Genomic DNA, 19,665 nt, shown 5'->3' with positions numbered 1-19,665 from the left:
TTAATTCTGTTGTGCGAATGCTAAACAGTTTTTTTTTTAGGTAGAAACACATATTTCAACAGAATAAAAAAGACTGGACAGGATTTACGATGTTATTTGTCAAACATTTATGCATATTAGGTGTTTTTTGATTTACAAACAAACAAATGAAGAAAGTGACATTGAGAGCAAAAGTCAGAGCAGTGAGGGAAAAAAACTGTGAACCATTAAAAAATACGAAAAACGCAAACTTTTCCGATAACTTTATTCAAAATCTGACTGTTTGCAGAAATGAAGCAGTTGTTTTGTTTCACTTCTGTCGACACAAATCTGATTCCACAGACTGGAACAGCGACGTTGCTTTAAATTCTTAAATGTCCAGCACTGTCAAAGGTGTAATTTGACTCCACTATTAAACCAGAGGAGAGTCTGTTTACTTCATATATGTTAAGATTACCCAAACCTTCTATACATGTTGTCAATGTACTGTACATATATAACTATACAGCAACTTCACTAACTCAACTGAAAGGATTTGATGTGCACTTTTGTTCTGTCGTGCATTTTCTTCTCCTCAATGTCATTTTTTAGATACCATTGTACACCATTACAACGGTCACCACAGCCGCCATCGTCTAACAGTGTCACAAAATGTGTGAAGCCATCACACAATATTTAATTAAAATGTTCCTTCCCACAATGGAGAAGAAACATGACAAAATGGATTAATATCTATTTCACTAAAAGAACAAATGAAGAGCCCATAACTCAAAGCATTTTATTATAACAAAGAATTGTTTGTTGACATCAGAGACCAGAGAACTTTTGCTAAGCTAATAAAAAAAAGTATATACTAAAACAGCCCGATCATAGAACAGTTGTGATCATTCGTGGTCAGCTGCTGTGTCTCCAGGACAGTTTGACGACAGGTCATCTTCATCTGTAAAAGAGTAGATATGGTAAAAAAAAAAGAGAGAAGGAAAAGAAAGGCAGCAAAACAAGAATTGCTTCACGTACCATTATAGGTGGTGCCACACCAGATGCAGTAAAAATGCACTCCTCTCAAGTAGGACGTCAAGATTTGCAGTTTGTCAAATGACTGAGAGAGAGAAGTAGTCATTATTTATCAAGCACACAATCCAAGCTGGACCTAGTAGTAAATGGCAATAGACAATTGAACATCTATCAAGGGTAAACAGTGCATTCAGTGCATGGAGGCTATCCAACGCGCTGATACATTATAAACATTCTAAACGTATTAGATGTAACATGGCAATTTTAACATCTGCTATAAATTTAACTTAAAGGAAGATGTTATGAAAACAATGCAGGGAAGGCGCCTCAAAAATATTGGCGGAGTTAAGACTGACTATAGTTAACTTGTTTTTAACAAGTTTGACAGCCAGAGTTTAACTTTAGATAAGAGAATATAAAGTGACCACTCAGTCACAGAGGACTGCAGTCTGTCCTTGCTACTTAGGTAGAGAGGTGGGGAACATCCTGCACAGACTGAAGGACTTTCAAACTCAACAAAGGACACAGGTTAACTCCAAACCCAGGGTTGCATCAAGGTTGATTCAAACCCCAGACCTTCTTGTTGTTGCTACATGGGCTGGGAACTACCAGTAAAACAACTACGATTAGAGTTCTAGGGTGATTCTTCACTAGAAAAGCGGGGTGTTCAAGCAACAGCACCTTCAGTAATGCTGCGTTCGGGTCACCTGATCCATGTTTTCCCAGTCACAGCGCTGGGCTGTGACTGAAAGAACAAGCTCAAGCATCTCATGAGCTTCCTCCACAGCGTGTGAAGCGCGACCATATGGAGGTGGCTCAATGTGATAAGAAGCGAGTCGAGAAGTGGCTAGTCAAGATGTGAGGCGTTTACTGCCCCATTTTTGCTTATAAAACTTGAATTTCATTACGAACGGGGGAAGTACATAATATGTAAATGAAATAACTGAATACAGACTGTTAATTCTGAGGCCTCCTCCTCCTCTTTTTTATCATCCTCTTCTTCTTCTTCAGCATCGTCTAAATTTGTTTTGGGCCAGTACCATTCCTCCCTTGGAGCTGTGATACCCTGAATTAAAAAAAAAAAAGTTAAAAGAGTTTGTGACAAAGCAATGTGCAGTGTGAGATCATTTTAGACTTCTAGTGCTGTATATTAAAAATGTTTTCTACCTTCTGGCTATCAAGCTGCTCACAGGATCGTTGACTCCTCCTTAGATCGCCCTCAATTTTTTTCTCCTCTCGCTCAGTCCTTACTCTTGATCTGAAATATTTAGTTGTCTTCAATGAAGCAATACAAGCTATAGCTTCCACGTTACAAATCATCAGTCTCCTGCGCGCATTGATGAGCTACTTCACATGACAATTGTACACTTCACCTGAAATCTTGCAACGACTTAGTCTCATTCTGTTGCTTGGCTCGTACTTTCTGTCGATAGTCTTCTAGTGCCTCCTCAGCTTTCCTCTTCTTTGCCTCCTCCATTCCGATTCCTCCTCTGTCTGGTTCACAAAATATATTAGCTTCATACTTCAGACTAAAAAAAGGTGAAACATTTAATTCCCTACCATTTTTAATGTTCAACGGAATTGGCTCAACTCTTCCCGCACCTTAAGAGACACCAGGAAACAATGATGAGCTCATGCAGCAAAAACATTTATCAATGCTTTCAGATACGCACCCTGCTTCCCAAGTCCCTGTCCTTCCTTGTAACCCATTTTCTGTAGAAGTGCAAATCCCTTGTTCTGGTTGCTAATGGAGCTTTGTAGAGCGGCTTCTCTGCTTTCTCTTTCTTGCTCCTTGTAGCTCTTCTGGCGGTTTTTGATGTTCAGTTCTTTATGCTTCTCCTCCCGCTTTATTGCAGCCTTCACACGGTGCACCATGTTGACACCAGGCTTCACATCTTGACTAAGAAAGGGAAATGAGAATTCATTTAATTTAATTATGTACAATGCAGTTAAGAACAACATTGCAGAGTGGGGAGTGAAAGAATTTCAAAAATTTAAACAACAAGTTATTGAGGAGAATATCACTATTCAAATTCACATTTACAGTATACAGCAGAGCGACATGAGTTGTTTATCCTGATGATGGACGGACTAACATTAGGTTACAGAGGAGGCTCCATGGGCCCTGATATTTGCAGATGATATAGTGATTTGAAGCTGTTATGATGGAAGTATAAGATGCAGAGAGTGAATGATGGCAGGGTGAAAGCAGCAGATGCAAATGGGAAATGGGAAAGCTGTGTGAGATGCCATGATGTGTGGCGAAGGGTCAAAAAGACCTGGACATGGACTGTTTGTTCCTCTTCCCTCTGGCAGGAGGCTACGGTCGATCCAGACCAGAATCTCATGTCTCAGGAACAGCTTTTCCCCCTCCACCATCAGACTGTCGAATTCGTGAACAGCCTTTGCCGTTTATTTTATTTCATTTAATTTTATTTTACTTTACTTTAAAACACGTTCCTAGTTGGTGGATTCCCCACTGACCATGGCAATAAATTAAATTCTGATTCTGAAGTTGGTGAGGTTGTCACAGGGTGTTGAGAGTATATCAGAGGGTCAGCTCAGACACATTTGTTGACAGTTAGGGAGGCCAGATGTGGGAGGACACAACAGGTAAAAGGAGAAGAGGAAGACAACATTGATGTACATGGATCTGGTAAACGATGATACAGTACAGAGCCGTGTAAAAGTGTAACTGGGGTTGATGCACAAGATAGGCTTGTTGTGGCAACATCCGACAGCAAATATTTATTTACTTGAAACCCCCCAATAGTGGAACTCAAAGCGTTACATAGGAGCCAGACAAGCTTTCAAACTATGATACCGAATCAAATAGTCGATAATTCATTCCAAACATCATCCGTGTTTCACGTTGGTCATATTCCTTTCGATATTGACCGGATCGAAAGTCGGATCGACACGACAAACAACACCTAAATAACTTACATTGCATTTAGAATCGCATCTGACATGTAATCATCTTCTTCGTCCGACATCATGAACGTGACGGTGTTTTGATTCCGGAGAAAGAATTGGTTCGTCTGCTTTCGGCTTCCGGTGAAAAACACGACTTGAAAAAATGGTTCTGAATTCATTACAGCCATGGCAACCAAAACAACTAGCCCCCTTTTTCCTTGTTGAAATCGAATAGCCGAAATGCCTTTTCTTTTAAACGATGATTAAAAATCGTGGTTAATGCGCCATTCTATTATATATCGAATATTTATATAATTATATAATTATATAGACTTATATATGGATTACAAGTCTCGCAAACTATTGCACCTTTTACGGTTTTACTCGTTGCAGCGGAATAATGGTGTGGGCCATCAAAATATGCAAAACGTTAAACTAAAGTAAAAATAAAGGAACTCGCCCAGTTTCCCATCGGACAGTGGTTGACGTGACACCGCCGCTCCTTGTCGTCATTCATCAAGGGTTATCGAAGAACAGGTAGATTCTTCCTTACTTGACATGAAACAGGAGTTGTCTGATTGAAATCTAGTATACCTCTGAAGGTGTTGTTTGTAGGGTTTTCACGTGGTTTATGCGTGTGCTAAGTTCTTCATGTAGCTTGTCCTACGTAGAAGATGTTAGCCCGAGCTGCTAACAGCTGGAGGCTGTCAACAACGATGTGCTAACCGAATATAGCTAACCATTTACGTCACTGTCAAGTTCTGACACTGCTTATTGTTCTTATTGTTTTGATGTGGCTGACAACAGGCGTCTTGTAGTTCGCGGTTATTAGAATAAAGGCTTATTAGCTTTGCTCCCATAGTGAGTATCTTTCTGTCGAGTCACTACACTCACGTATATAATATTTCTTCCTTTAACATTTGTTTCTTCTTCTTGACCACAATAACATTCTGTCTCAATTCTTGAATATTTTAGTTCTGCTATTCTTATGGTATTTCTTTTTGTCGTTATAGTAAAGTATTATTTATTTGTCACAAATTGTCACAATAAGTTAACAAAATAAAGTAAGCAAGATACATATTTTGTGTATCTTGTTCATGCTTCAAGTAATTTGAGTGATCTCAATAGAGGTTGAGTAGTGATTCATGTTTGGATTACATATTCTAGATATATTATTCTACAGTGCTGTATATTAAAAATGTTTTCTACCTTCTGAAATGTTCTATTTCTTAGGAGTCTAAAACTTATCTGGTTATTCTTTTTCCTCTACAACTTTCTGCATCTTCATTCAACATATCTCATTGGGTTTTGATACAATAAGGTCAGACTCCCCCACCTTCATCGTCACAAATATCTCTTTCATTTCCTCATTTACCAAATGATGTGGATAAGAATGCACCTCAGTGGTTTTTTTCCCCTCTTTTTTGTGTTATTGCATTGCTAACATTATTCGCCCACTGTCTAGCAACTCTCTGAACCAACTGGGTCTAACTTCCCAAACTCCAAACTCCAGGAGTTTTCCCCCAGGCTTTTTCTTATCTTGTTCCACATGTTGATATTTCCTTTCACTGTGTTTTGTTAAATCACTTTGCTTCTTCCTATGACAGAGAGGGGGTCACCCAACAGTTGCCCCTTAATATTTAAAGTTCCCGAAGCAAGGTCTTTGCCATGGAGCTGGCCCACAGTCTGCTGCTCAATGAAGAAGCCCTAGCCCAGATCACCGAAGCAAAAAGGCCTGTCTTCATTTTCGAATGGCTCCGCTTCCTTGATAAAGTCCTGGTAGCAGCAAATAGGGTATTTGTTGTTTTTTTTCTTCTGAATTATCTTCTCTTGGTGTCTCACTTGTCTTTAACCTTGTGCTTGTGTTTCAACCACAGGTGGATGTGAAGGAGAAGCAGAAGAAGCTTGTGGAGCAGTTGACAGGGCTGATTAGCAGTTCTCCTGGTCCCCCAACAAGAAAACTTTTGGCCAAAAATCTAGCAACCCTCTATAGCATCGGCGACACCTTCACTGTTTTCCAGACGCTGGATAAATGCAATGAAATCATTAAAAATAAGGATGACACACCTCTCTACCTTCCCACAAAATTGTAAGAGTTTTTTTGTTATATGCACAATATGAAAAAGTATACTCATTCCCAATATTAACTTTTTAACAACCAGCGATCACTGAACTTCAAACACCTATATGTTCTGTCTTTCAAATGTGTTGTTTTCCCTTCCCTGGTATTTGCAGTTAATCCTGTGTTAATCTCTGGACTGATGTTTTATATTTTGCCCAGCGGATTAAGTGAACATGATGCTGCCTAATGCTGTATTTTCTGCGTTAATGGCTTAAATGCTGGTTTCATTTTGCTCTGAATCTGAATCCACGAAGACTGTCTGCCTCTTTTAGCTGAAGCAAAATACCTTCTGCTTGTTACAAACTTATTTAATTGGACTAATGTTTACAAGACTCAGATGTTTGCACTGGAAATTGGATTTTCACAACTGTGCCAGCTTTTGAGAGATCCAGTTGATGAGTCACACAATGAAGGTGTAGGAAAAAGTTGTTGAGTCTAGGCTCTTGAGAACTCAGCAGCAGTGAGCGGCGTTTTGTCGTGATAGAGGACCAGAGATCCTTTGTTTGCTGTTAGGATGTTGATAGAGAAGGTCAGTAGGAGTTCCTCTGTTTCTTTGTGGATCTAGTGAAAGCCTATGACAAGAGAAGAAGTGTGGTATTGTATGAGGTCAGGAGCATTGGCGGAGAGGTATGCAAGGCATGTGCAGGACACATATGAGGACAGTGAGACAGTGGTGAGGTGTGCTGTTGGAATGGTGGAAGGATTCAAGGTTGGTGCAGGATCAGTGGAGATGATTGTCTGGGGCTGCGAAAACTAGAGTGAAAGGGAAGCTTCATGGCAGGACAGTAATGAACGCTATGAACGTTCAGAGCAAAAAGATGGGTCAATGAGTAAGTGGATGATGCACAGGATAGGTTAAGATGGAGACTGACTTGCTGGTGGCTAGCCCTCCCCGAGACCAGGCCCTGATGGGAATTGACAAAGATGATATTGTAAAAACAATTGTCTTCAGGGCTGCTGTGGCATGTGTTGGAGCTTTTTACGAGAAGATGGGCCGAATGCTCGGGAGCTCTTTTCCAGACACCATCAACAATCTGTTAAAGGCTTTAAAGGGTGCAGAGGTACGTTTTGATGACCCTCTCAACACTCAAGTGCATCAGGTGCAACACGAAATGTCACCTCTTATTCATCCCTGTACCTGTTCACACACTGTTTCATTCCAGTCCCAAGGAAGAGCAGAGATTCTCCTCAGCCTCCAGAAGGTGCTCTGTGGTCTGGGCGGAGCTGCGGCCTCATGTCATCGAGATATTTACAAGAACGCCCGATCTCTGCTCACCGACCGCTCCATGGCAGTGCGCTGTGCTGTAGCAAAGGTAACAAAGATATAGATATGTCAGAAAATGAAACATTTGTCTTGAACTAACTCTATTTTTCAGTGCCTGTTGGAGCTGCAGAATGAAGCTGTGTTCATGTGGACCACAGAACTGGAGAACATGGCGACCTCCTGCTTTAAGGCCCTGGAGGGTTCAAACTATGGTGTTCGAGTTGCTGTGGCTAAACTGTTGGGGACAGTCATGGCGACTGCCCTGATGCCTAAGCAAGCAGCTGGTGCGTCTGTTAGATTGATTCATGACTAGGTTTGCATGTCTGTTTAAATTTTGATGACATGACGGCACAATGTCTCCTTTTTACTGACTCAAGTACTAATCCTGGGTCTCATGATGGCTGCAAAGTTTCAGTTATAATGCTGCCATAACTCAGAAGTGCTACTGTCTGCTTGCCATTAACATTATCTCGCTGTTGAAAATAAATGTTTGATTCCGTTAAAAGGACGAAGTAACTATTAATATTGACAGTATTTCCTAACAGTTGATTAGCCTAGAGATGCAACAACAGAAACGGTGTTCAAAAAAATTCAGTCGTGAAAACGGCTGTGGAAAGATGATTTCAACTTTTGCTTACCTTCCAGTGATGCGGCAGAATGTGAAGCGGGCCACACTGGAGGAAGTGTTTGAGTTAATGTCCACCGGCTTCCTGCGTGGCGGCTCTGGCTTCCTGAAGAGTGGAGGGGAGATGTTGAAAGGGGGAGCCTCTGTGAGCAGGGAGGTGCGGGTGGGCGTCACACAGGTAAGGAGGTCTCCTCAACGAAGACATGTACTTTTCCTAACTCAACCTTCTTCCAGGCTTATGTTGTATTCGTGACCACGCTTGGCGGTCAGTGGTTGGAGCGCAACTTTGCGACGTTCCTCTCACATGTCCTGGACCTGGTGTCTCACCCGCGGGCCACGCAGACGCATGTGGAGGCGGTTTATTCTCGCCGATGTGTCTCCTTCATGCTGCGGGCCACCTTGGGGGGCTTGCTCGGGGAGAAGGCGCAAATTGCTGCCGGCAAAGAAATCTGTCAAGCCATCAGCAAGCAAATGAGGGCTGTGGGTAAGGAGGATGGGGGGGAAATATCACGGTTCAGAGCATTACAGAGTAAGTAACCATCCATTATCACCTCTAACTACCTACTCATTCGGCCTGCCACATCTTTGCATGGTTTGAGCTGGTGTGCTTTGTGGTGGTTGCTGCACAACGTGCACTCTCACTTTTCTCCGTCAACTTCCTCAATTTTGTGCTTCCTTCTTTTCGCACCATTAACATTACTCATGCTTTACCTTACATGGAGATAAATTCCAATTGGTTCACTATGACTCACTTGCCACTAAAATGACTGATATTTACTGACAGTAATGCTAGTTTGTGATTCATATGTGCTTTAATAACTCACAGCATCAATTTGATCATTAAGAAAAATCATCTTCATCTCATTAATAAGGATGATTCTTACTCTGATTTGCTTGGTAACCAATAATGTTTTTGAGTGTACATAGCCAAGTAAACTTTAAAAAAAAAAAATTAGGTTCACCACATACTATAGAGAAAGTTATGGATCTTGTTTGATGATCTTATTTGTATTTTACATTAATTGTATTTAGTTTACGTGACAGTATGCATTTTAAAATCTACCAGCAGTTTTATACGTGTTTGTCAGCTCTTCTCCATTTGAATATAAATGTAATGATGGTGTGTGATAATGGTGAAAAGTATTCATAGTGTTAATTATTTATTGTTAAATTGTTATTACCATTCTTTGTCATTACTAGTCGAAGCTATTTGTTGTAGCTTTATTTTGGTCACATCACCTCAAATGGGCGTATTCCAGTTCATTCCAAATTTAAAAATTCATTGCAAGACTGAAAGACAATAAATACACATGACAGTGATATACATGTGAGAAATTCACAGCCCCAACAGACCTAACTACATTGAAACAATTACACAATGATTATTTTTTAAATGATTACCATTATGTAAAGCATCAATAAGAGACAACTGAACATGATCAGCTGAACACTGCACAGAAGAACTGGTCTGACAGGTTCACTTGGCATCCCTCAGGGTGTAGTTCTGGGTCTTCTTTTTTTCCAACAAGCGTTAATAAATTAAGCATTGTTTATTCATGTTATTTTAGACTTAATTTGTGTGATCGACCCTCTGAATTGCTACTTATTGAGAGATCTGAGGATTCAATAATACTGTATATTTATACATGTTAAATCATCTGGTTTTAATGCTACGTGTCTATTTGATAATGATAAAAATGCAGATGCAGAAAATCCTCAGCCCTCCTGATATGCAGCTTCCTAGGTACTCTAAAACTAATTTACCAATCAATCCTTGTGTGAGCATTTATTATGATGACACAAAATTCTAAAGCTGGTGTTCATTCAACAAATTAATTTGTTAGTCACGGGTGTTTTTAAATTCTCCTTCTGTATGTTATTTTGCAGAGGCAGTTGTCAACGACATCAGCGGGGAGAACAAGGCAGGTGCAGGCGATGTGTCTGCAAGTCAGCACGTTATGGTTTGTGCCCTGAAAGAACTCGGCAGCCTGGTGCAGAGTTTGAGTGCCACAGCTTCACCGCTCATCCAGGAGCCGTCCATTGGTGAGATCTCAATAGTCATTATGGTATATTTTATTGACATTAAAAGTAACTTTTCTTTTTGTTAGGACTTCTGGAGACAGTGACTTCGGTGCTGCTGCATCCCAGCATGGCAGCTCGTCTGGCTGCTGCCTGGTGTCTACGCTGCGTTGCGGTGGCGCTGCCTTATCAGTTGACCCCTTTGCTGGACCGCTGCGCAGAGAGAATCAACAGCCTGAAGACCTCACCTGAGGCAGTCAGTGGTTACAGCTTTGCCATGGCAGCTCTCCTCGGTGGGGTTCATCAGTGCCCACTTGGTATACCTCACTCGAAGGGCAAGGCAAGTTATAGCACATATACAGTAAATATCAATGAACTGTCATGAGTAAAATATGAGGCGGAAAGAACTGTTCTTCACTCTGCTCCTTTTCAATCTTTGTGAAATGTAAGTCATGCAAATGTCAAACGTAATGAGAATGTGTAAGAGGACATTGACATTAATAGAAACATTTGCTTTCCATTGTGAATAAGTATGAACCAGTGAAATGTGATTTCTAAAATTACTTTTTTGACATGTCATCCACCATCATCATTACTCTCTCCTGTAGTCGGTGGTGAGTATAGCTGAAGACCTGCTGCGAACGGCTGCGCAGAACAGTCGACTGTCGCTGCAGCGCACACAGGCTGGATGGCTGCTGCTGGGAGCCCTAATGACACTAGGCAAGTTCCCAACGTACGACTTTGCTCTACTTGATGACGACTGGCTGACTGACCCATCCCTTTATAGGTCCCTCCTTAGTACGTTACCACCTCCCGAAGATGCTGCTGCTCTGGAGAAACGTGTTCCCTCGTTCCCAAAAAGAACTGGAGGCAGAAAAGGCCAGAGGAGACTCCTTCACCTGGCAGGTCACGTTGGAGGGACGAGCCGGGGCTCTGTGTGGTACTGAAACTCTCCTCTGGTCCCTTTTATACGTTGTTCAGTCTAATCCTAAAATTTTTGACCCAGCGATGCGCAGTTTTGTGGCTCACTGTCCAGAGCTTCTGACGGAGGACATCATTCGTAGACTCATGACACCCATCGAATGTGCAATGACGATGATGTCTCAGTAAGTATGGTGGCCGGAAGATGACATTCCTTTGTACTTGACACCTACACGTATTGAAGTTTACATTGAATAATAGCAGACATTAATTATCCATCCTTGGTTGCTGTCTTTAGTGTCCCAGCGATCACTAAAGTTCATGGAGCTCATCTGAAAGCGAGTGCAGCAATGGTGAGGCTCAGGTTGTACGATATCCTGGCCTTACTCCCTCCGAAGACTTATGAAGGTAGATCAAATGCTGATAAACAATCAAATGAATGGCTGTTGAAAATCTTTAATCTGTGTCTATAGGGAGCTTCAACGCATTGCTTAGGGAGCTGGTGGCAGAGTTCACATTGACTGAAAACTCTGCCAACACAACCACTTCTCTGCTACGCTCTCTCTGTCACTATGACGACAGCGTGCTCATGGGCTCCTGGCTGCAGGAAACAGACCACAAGTCCATTGAGGATCAGGTAAAACGGATAATATAAAGCGAGTTAAGGAAGGTTGTTAGACGGTTTCTATTGTCTTCTCAGTTGCAGCCCAACAGTGCGTCTGGCAGTGGCGCCCTGGAACACGACCCTTCTTCGATTTACCTCCGTGTGCCTGTTGGTGAAGCCATCCCGGGTCCACTCCCTCTGGGCGTGTCTGTCATCGACGCTTCTGTGGCTCTGTTTGGTGTTGTTTTCCCTCATGTGTCTTTTAAGCACAGGTGAGTACTCTGTTATCGCTGTGATCAAATTAGTAATGGTTTTATTCATGCTTCTGTCTGAGTCTAAATCTGCTTCACTGATCACCAAACTGTGAGCCATTGCTTAACTCACGAGTGTTTTCATTTAACATTAAATTTATTGTATGTCATTAATGCTAAACAAGATTATCGCTGATGCTAAAAAGCTTAATGAAGAGTTAATGTGTTATCCTATTCCCCTATTTAAGTAAACAAATAACCATCTTCAAACCTGCAATCATTCACCGGGGATATATCTCAATGTTGTAGGCTTCAGATGCTGGATCACTTTGCAGAGTGTATAAAACAGGCCAAAGGTGTTCGACAGCAGGCTGTGCAACTGAATATCTTCACTGCTGTCCTCAGTGCCCTCAAGGTGCGAGCATGTCTTGTTTTTATCCTGAACGTCATGTTTTTTTAAATTTATGTTTGACATATACACTTGTTTAAATCCAGGGTTTGGCTGAGAACAAGAGTACTTTGGGCCCAGAGGAGGTACGGAAATCTGCTCTGGCTTTGGTGATGGGAGCTCTGGACAATCCCAACCCCATCCTGCGCTGTGCTGCCGGCGAAGCCCTCGGAAGGATGGCTCAAGTGGTGGGCGAAGCTACATTCATCGCGAGGATGGCTCAGACTAGTTTCGACAAGTAAGCAATCTCAGCATCTGTTGAGCTCAGGCTGTCTGGGGATCGACCGTCTCCTGTCCGTCCTTGACTTTCATTCTGTGATCTGTATCTCTCCGCGTGTCTTGCCAGGCTGAAGTCCGCCAGAGACGTTGTATCACGGACAGGGCATTCACTGGCTCTTGGTTGTCTGCATCGATATGTCGGCGGAATTGGCTCCGGGCAGCACTTAAAGACCAGCGTCAGTATCTTGTTGGCTCTAGCCCAGGATGGATCCTCTCATGAGGTCCAGGTAAGGTCAATAACTGAGCGGAGACGACTCCCACGCCCATATTTCTTAGCTTAGAAATGACTTCTCAATAGTAGTACTTTTAAAGTTGGTGGGGTTTTTAATCATATTTGTCATTGTACTCTCAGACTTGGGCTCTTCACTCTTTGGCTCTCATCGTGGATTCCAGCGGTCCTATGTACAGGGGCTATGTGGAGCCCACCCTCTCCCTGGTTCTGACTCTGCTGCTGACGGTGCCACCCTCTCACATTGAGGTGCATCAGTGCTTGGGTCGCTGCCTGGGAGCCCTTATCACCACTGTGGGCCCAGAATTACAGGGTACCTTTATTTTCTGTTGCAACCCGCGAGTTAAACTAATAAGGCCAGCAGGTGGCAGCGTTGCATTACTCAACATCTGATTCTGTGTATTGCGCTTAACATAATACCCCAAATCTGTCTGATGTGTTTAAAATTCTAGGCAACGGTGCCACCATCTCCACCATCCGCTCCTCCTGCCTGGTCGGTTGTGCTATAATGCAAGATCACTCAGACTCCCTGGTGCAGGCTGCTGCCATCTCCTGTCTGCAGCAGCTCCACATGTTTGCACCTCGCCATGTCAACCTGTCCAGCCTTGTGCCCTGTCTATGTGTAAGAGGGCGAACGTTTTGTGTGTTTTTCATTTAGAGTCTTATTGTAATAATTGTTTGTGTAAACCACATCAGGTGCACCTCTGCAGCTCTCACCTCTTGTTACGTCGTGCTGCCGTAGCCTGCCTCAGACAACTTGCTCAGAGGGAAGCAGCCGAGGTCTGTGAATACGCCATGAGCTTAGCGAAGAAGGCAGGAGACGGCAAGGACAACAACATCATTAGTAAGTCCCACGTAACCATCTTGCTCGTTCATTCAGTGAGATTATAGCTCAGCTGTTGTCTCGGTACAGATCTGAACATCTCAGAAACTGGACTGGAGGGGGCGCTGTTTGGGATGTTGGATAGGGAGACGGACAGGAAGCTGTGTTCCGATATTCATGACACACTGGGACACATGCTGTCATCTCTGGCAGTGGAAAAGCTGTCTCACTGGCTTAAACTCTGTAAGGATGTCCTGGCGGCAACCACTGGTAAGTGTGGTGACTCCGAAAAACTGAAAATTGACATTCAATTATGCAATGTTAGTGACTAGTCTTGTTACATACTATGCTGTGTACACTTCTCATTGGCAGATGTGGGAGGTGCTGTTGCATTTGAAGTGGAGAAGGACGAGGAGGACGCTGAAAAAAAGGATGAGATGGATGATGATTCCATGTTTACGGGTCTCGGTGAGGATGACAAGTCCAAGCCGTCAGTGGCTCCACGATGGGTGACGCGAGTGTTTGCTGCGGACTGTTTATGCCGCATCATCCACCTGTGTGAGAATGCGGACAAAGCACACTTCGACCTGGCTGCTGCTCGTGCTGCACAAGCCAAGAACCCAAAAGGTAGAGCTCGGACTTCCATGTCTTGTCAGTGGTGAGAGTTGTCAGCATACATAATGTTCATCCTGCCTCAACTCAATGAATGGATTAGGATTTAAAATCTGATGGAACAATTTAAAGAAAGAATGCTCTGGTTGGTTGGAAACCAGGCCAGGATTTCAGGTTCAAGGCTAACTTAAGAAAACCTTTTGAGTTTGTCCTTTAGACAGTATTAGTATTTCAAGGGCCCACCTAAACCTATTTGCTCATCTGTGCTATCCAAATAGTTGCACAGACATAAATGGTTACACAATTCTTTCACGTCGACGTGCATCATCAGAGGATTACTAAAACTAATATTGCACAATCTGTCTCCATTTTCCTAGTGAAACTTGTATCCACTCCTGAATTTTCTCTCTGCCCATATCTGTTTAAGGAGATCTGCTGGTGCTCCACTTGTCTGACCTGATTCGCATGGCTTTTATGGCTGCAACTGACCACAGCAACCAGCTGAGGATGGCTGGTCTGCAGGCTCTGGAAGACATCATTAAGAAGTTTGCTGCCGTTCCTGAGCCAGAGTTTCCTGGACACGTTATCTTGGAGCAATATCAGGCCAATGTACAAATCGGAATTGGAACATTATGGAGCAAAACAATTTAACCTGATTTACTAATCCATATTTTTATATATACCTGCAGGTTGGAGCTGCATTGAGACCTGCTTTCTCACCAGACACTCCATCTGACATAACAGCTAAAGCTTGCCAGGTGAGATTGGCATCTTACCTTTAAAGCTGGCACACTAAACTCACGACCTGTGGGTCACTTCCTGCTGTGATCGTGCTTAATAAAAGTGGCTACACATGAGTCAGATTGTCTTCTAGTGTGGTGTGTAGCAACAGAGCTGACCTGAAATTACAGTGTCCTTCTGACATTGCAGGTGTGCAGTACCTGGATTGGCAGCGGCGTTGTCAGCGACCTCAATGATCTGCGGCGAGTCCATAACCTGCTGGTGTCCTCACTAGACAAGGTGCAGGCTGGAAAAGGCTCTTCCAGTCAGTTGTACAGCGAGAGCGCCACTACAATGGAGAAACTGGCAGTACTCAAGGCGTGGGCTGAGGTAGATATATTCACCGTCTTCCTGCCTGTTGTATACATCTTTGCTGACACATTGACCTCTTGCACAGGTTTATGTGGTGGCAATGAAGGTCAAGAAAGAGGCCGACTCCAAGCCCGCCAAGATGGTCCGAAGTGGAGATGAAGACGATGATGATCTGAGTGCTGATGTGCTTCCTCCTGACAGCCTCATCACTTTAGTGCAGCCAGAGTTGCCTTCCCTCAGTCAGCTGTGGCTTGCTATGCTGAGAGATTACGCTCTGCTGACCTTACCAGCAGAGTTCTCCAGTCAGCTTCCCCCTGATGGTACTGCCTCATTTGTTTTGTTTATATGTATATATATGTATCGTTTTCACACAGATATGACATGATGTGCTTTTGTAGGCGGAGCCTTTTACACCCCAGAGACCATAGATACAGCGAGGCTTCATTACCGCAGCTCCTGGGCTCCTGTCCTGCACGCAGTGGCCTTGTGGCTGAACAGCACGGGATTTGAAGGAGGAAAAGAAACTGCTCCTTCAGCACCATCAAAGAGTCCTGTATTGCCCGCCGGAGCCTCTTTGTCTAATAAGAACTCTGAGGAGTCTCTGAAAGACAGGATGCACCTAATGCTGGGTGAGTCAGTGTGTAAACTAATGTTCTTTTGAGTGCAATTGCAAGTGGAATTTAGCATTTCCCATCTACAGACAGTATCAGAACCTTAAGTCGATTATTGGATCGTCTTACAAGTGCATTTTTGTGTTCTGTTACTCAGGTGTCAGCATAGAGTTCCTTTGCTTCCCTCGCCCGGAGGAACCCATGGAACATGTGATGTCTTGCCTGCAGGCTTTGTGCACTTTGCTGGAAACTCCCTCAGCTAAAAGTCACATAGCCGAGGACCAGGTAAGTGCACCGATGCTGACAAATCATTCACGGTGCTGCTTTAACAAACATTCTGAACGGATTACTTGGCCATGTAATGATACATCTTCAATATGTTGTCTTGTTTTGGTTTTGTTCTATTTATGTGAATCTGCCTGTTTTACTTTCTATTCATATTGTTGGTTTACATCCTCTGCAGAAATGTTTTTGTGCAATAGAAACGATACTGATACTGACACTTTTAACACATTTGCTGCCTTGTGGTTGATAGCTGTTAGCAGTAGAGCTCTTGAATGTGCTTCATCGACTGCTGTTGACCCGGGACCCACCAGCCATCCAGCTGCAGGTGACTGCAGTCGTACAAGAGACCATCAGAGCTGCACAGGACCAACTCAAGCAACAGAAACTCAACGCGGGTCAGATACTTGCCCTAATTGCATAAACACTTTTTATAATTTGGTTTGTGTGAATAATTATTTTTTTTTGTATTTGGTAAACCAGAGGAAGGTGAAAAAGACTCCCAAGTGGTTCTAGGGGAAGGAGGAGAAGCAGGAGATCTTGTTCCCGGAAAATCGCTGGTGTTCGCAGCTATGGAGCTGCTGGTTTTCATCCTGGTTCGTCATCTACCACAGCTGAACACACGTGTGACGGAGTCCCCCAGCCACGCGGCAGCAAAGACGCAGCGGCTGCCTGAGGAAAGCTTGCGACTGGTGGCAAATGCCGTCGCCATCCTGGCTGAGCTGCCATCGCTCTGTTCGCCTGCTGGTGAGAAGTGAAACCAGCTGTGTTCTGACCTTCTGAGGACTGATTTCACTTATTTACAAAATGCATTCTCCCACAGTCTGCATCAGACCTGATGAATATGTATACTATAAAGGGGAGTTGAGGTTCAGTGAAGTGTGTTGATCGTGTCTAGGAATCACAGTTATCATTCTGTGGACACCTGCACACACACAAAAGTCCTGCATAACTTCATGCTTCTGGCTGAAAGAAGAACAGTCAAATGTTAGCTTAATGTGATGTCAACACCTTTTGTGATGTTTTTGTTGTGTGCAGGAAGCATGACTATCCTACCCACCGTTCTTTTCCTAATAACTGGTGTACTGAAAGAAACTGCAGTCAAAACTGCTGACAACTCAGTGCCTGCTACTGTGTCCGCTGCTCTGCAAGCCATCAAGACCATCATCACGTCTCCCATGGCTCGAGGAGACAGTCTGCAGACACAGTGGACCAGCCTGGTCAGGAGCAGTCTGGCCTCTGTACTAGAGTATTCGCAGCCAGGTACTAGTTCAGCTGTCAGGACAACAAGAAGTGGGTGCTGTATTTGCTTACTCATTTGTGGTTGTCTTAACAGACGAGTCCAGACCTGATATGGATGACGTCAGTATGTTGACAGCCATTACACTGTTCCTACTGTCTGCCAGCAACGAACTTCTTGGAGTGACCGTCCTGCAGAACGGCTGCATGGAGTGCTTCCGTCACGCCCTCAACTCCTCTGATCCTTCGGTGAGTCACTGATCCCCAAAACCACCAACAGGTCTTCACATGCTTCATCTGTCCAGTGGAGGAAATGAACGTTGCATTGTGACTTGAAGCATATAACTCATTGCCCCATGCAATTTCACTGAAGAACTAATCCAATACATTCTGTACATTTTTAGCTTCAATTACTACTTTGAATCTAAATATACGGTAGCTTGTTCAAGATCTGTGTTTTATGATACAATGTTTGCCACTTTTCTCTTATTTTTTGTTTGTATTTTCCTTTCTCTCAAAACAAATGGAAGAAAATTAAAAGAAAAAGTGCCATTATGTCATATTTGACCTTAGTTTTATTATTTGTAATGTGAATCTTTAAATTATATGTTTATGGATTTTAATAATATACAGTCAAATAACTATTTTATATTGCTGTAACTGCATTACTAGATGGCCTTAAATGCAACATTTAAACCATGATTTGTATGTGTGCATATGAGCAGAGGCTTCTGGATAAATCCAGACTGATGACTCAGTTCTCTTTTGTTCTCCATAGGTTCAGGCTCGCTGCTACCAACTGTTATTGTCAGTGTTTCAGCACTCCAGTCGAGCCCTGGCGACCCCTTACATTCACAATCTTGCGCCTCTCATGGTGGAAAAGCTAAAGGCAGTTGAGTGTCGTCGGCCAACGACGGCTGCTGAGCTGCAGGCGGTGCAGGAGGGCATCAGGGTCCTGGAAAATCTGGTCGGCATGGGTGAAGAGCAGAGCCGTAAGTGTTCCTCTGCTTAATGGACTTCTGAAGCAGCATTTTTTTCCCCTTGAAAGCGTTTAACTCCATTATAGTAGATCTATTGAATTATTTAGCTCACTGCTGCCTTCTGTCAGGGATCAGGCCCATAGAGCATTAACTGCTAAATTTAGAATTGTTTTACCAGTTCAGTGTTACACTCACAAATGTTTTCTGGTCTGTCAATTAAAAATACTAACTCCAGTTTAATGAGTTAAGTCCAAGCAGAAACATGCCTCATCCTGTCTTCGCTATAACTATTTTTGTTCACATTTCTTTTGTATCAGAACTAGCATTATTTTCATTTGTTTCTTTAAGCAACACAATTATTGATATTTGCACAACAAATCTTAATGAAACCAAGCCTCATTTAAACTGCTATATAGTTCCTGATCAAAAGATATAAAGAAATCTGGTGTGTTGTGATGTTAAGGTGCTAATTCAGTTTCAGTCCGCAAACTTTCTGTTTCAGAATGTCGGTCTAATATTTTATGTTTCAACAGGGGTTCCCCTTTTGGCTCTTCTTGTTCCGACGCTCATCTCTTACCTTTTGGATGAAAAGAGCATCTCATCTGCAACCCAAGTCTCCAAAAGCCTGCACGATTTTGCCCTCCAAAACTTGATGCGGATCGGTCCACTCTACCCTGCTGCCTTCAAAACTGTGATTAGCGCTGCACCTGAGCTGAAGACTCGTCTGGAGTCAGCTGTCCGTGCGAATCAAGCGAGCAGCAAAGCCAAGGCTGCAGCCAGGCAAGCTCAGCCCACCGTGCAGGCCGCACCAACCATCAAACTCAAGACCAGTTTCTTCTGAAAATCTTATTATTTTTGGCATCTCAAGTCTTGTTTACATCATCTGCATTTTCTCAAATGCATTTATCAATTATGTAAAACATTTAGAATTTGAATGTTGAAAAAGATCTTGAATGTTCACTTAAAACATAACTATATTCCTTTATTTGCCATCAATGTAACCCTAAGGATTTTTAATGCACTTCAACTCAAGTTGTTTTTTTGTCTTTTTTTTTTCTTTCTTTCTTTTTGGTTCAGTGTTTTCTTTAGGTCTTGATTTAATTCCGTTAGCATTCCCACAACTTGGCACTGACATATGAGGTGCTGGTCAAAAAATGCATAATTTTCATTTTTAGTTTTTCTCCTTTCAGAGTTTTTATGCTTCCAAAAATATCATGTGTATATACAGATAGCATATCATGAGAAATAATGCTGCGTCTGATTTTCAGTTGTCTTGTTGAAATGGCTTTCTAAAATCTTTTTTTTCTTCAATTGTCTCAAATGGATTAAAGTTTTATTGACTGCAACGGGTTTTT

The 19,665-nt window shown here is 42.8% G+C and overlaps 2 protein-coding genes across 5 annotated transcripts; one reads left to right on the top strand and one right to left on the bottom strand.

Moving 5' to 3' along the window:
• Positions 1-207: 207 nt before the first annotated feature.
• gpatch11 (G patch domain containing 11) lies at positions 208-4,663 on the bottom strand. 3 transcript variants are annotated; one of them, XM_053875224.1, is made up of 8 exons: positions 4,504-4,663; positions 2,667-2,893; positions 2,554-2,595; positions 2,367-2,487; positions 2,161-2,251; positions 1,949-2,059; positions 997-1,078; positions 208-919 (listed from the first exon to the last, which is right to left on the bottom strand). In XM_053875224.1, exons 2-8 carry the CDS (start codon positions 2,866-2,868, stop codon positions 864-866), a joined length of 705 nt encoding a protein of 234 aa, XP_053731199.1. In that variant the 5' UTR covers positions 2,869-2,893; positions 4,504-4,663; the 3' UTR covers positions 208-863. The 3 variants fall into 3 exon arrangements, with proteins under 3 accessions (XP_053731199.1, XP_053731198.1, XP_053731196.1); XM_053875223.1 differs by having other exon boundaries at positions 209-919; positions 4,370-4,537; XM_053875221.1 differs by lacking the exon at positions 4,504-4,663 and adding an exon at positions 3,940-4,279 and having other exon boundaries at positions 215-919.
• On the top strand, positions 4,377-19,648 carry heatr5b (HEAT repeat containing 5B). 2 transcript variants are annotated; one of them, XM_053875220.1, is made up of 36 exons: positions 4,377-4,446; positions 5,517-5,703; positions 5,787-5,998; positions 6,984-7,092; positions 7,195-7,344; positions 7,408-7,579; positions 7,941-8,098; positions 8,155-8,404; positions 9,808-9,963; positions 10,029-10,279; positions 10,548-10,659; positions 10,727-10,879; positions 10,946-11,045; positions 11,159-11,268; positions 11,334-11,497; positions 11,561-11,736; positions 12,025-12,130; positions 12,211-12,401; positions 12,510-12,669; positions 12,795-12,984; positions 13,124-13,293; positions 13,368-13,515; positions 13,585-13,764; positions 13,867-14,121; positions 14,534-14,715; positions 14,796-14,864; positions 15,037-15,216; positions 15,284-15,518; positions 15,597-15,827; positions 15,967-16,094; positions 16,345-16,489; positions 16,575-16,838; positions 17,130-17,354; positions 17,428-17,579; positions 18,109-18,322; positions 18,844-19,648. In XM_053875220.1, the coding sequence occupies exons 2-36, from the start codon at positions 5,578-5,580 to the stop codon at positions 19,149-19,151; spliced, it is 6,132 nt and encodes a 2,043-aa protein (XP_053731195.1). In that variant the 5' UTR covers positions 4,377-4,446; positions 5,517-5,577; the 3' UTR covers positions 19,152-19,648. The 2 variants fall into 2 exon arrangements, with proteins under 2 accessions (XP_053731195.1, XP_053731194.1); XM_053875219.1 differs by having other exon boundaries at positions 8,155-8,449.
• Positions 19,649-19,665: the final 17 nt, after the last annotated feature.

Source organism: Synchiropus splendidus, chromosome 9 (assembly GCF_027744825.2).
Source record: "Synchiropus splendidus isolate RoL2022-P1 chromosome 9, RoL_Sspl_1.0, whole genome shotgun sequence".
In the NCBI taxonomy this organism is placed as follows: domain Eukaryota; kingdom Metazoa; phylum Chordata; class Actinopteri; order Syngnathiformes; family Callionymidae; genus Synchiropus; species Synchiropus splendidus.
This window is presented reverse-complemented; position numbering and strand designations above follow the sequence as displayed.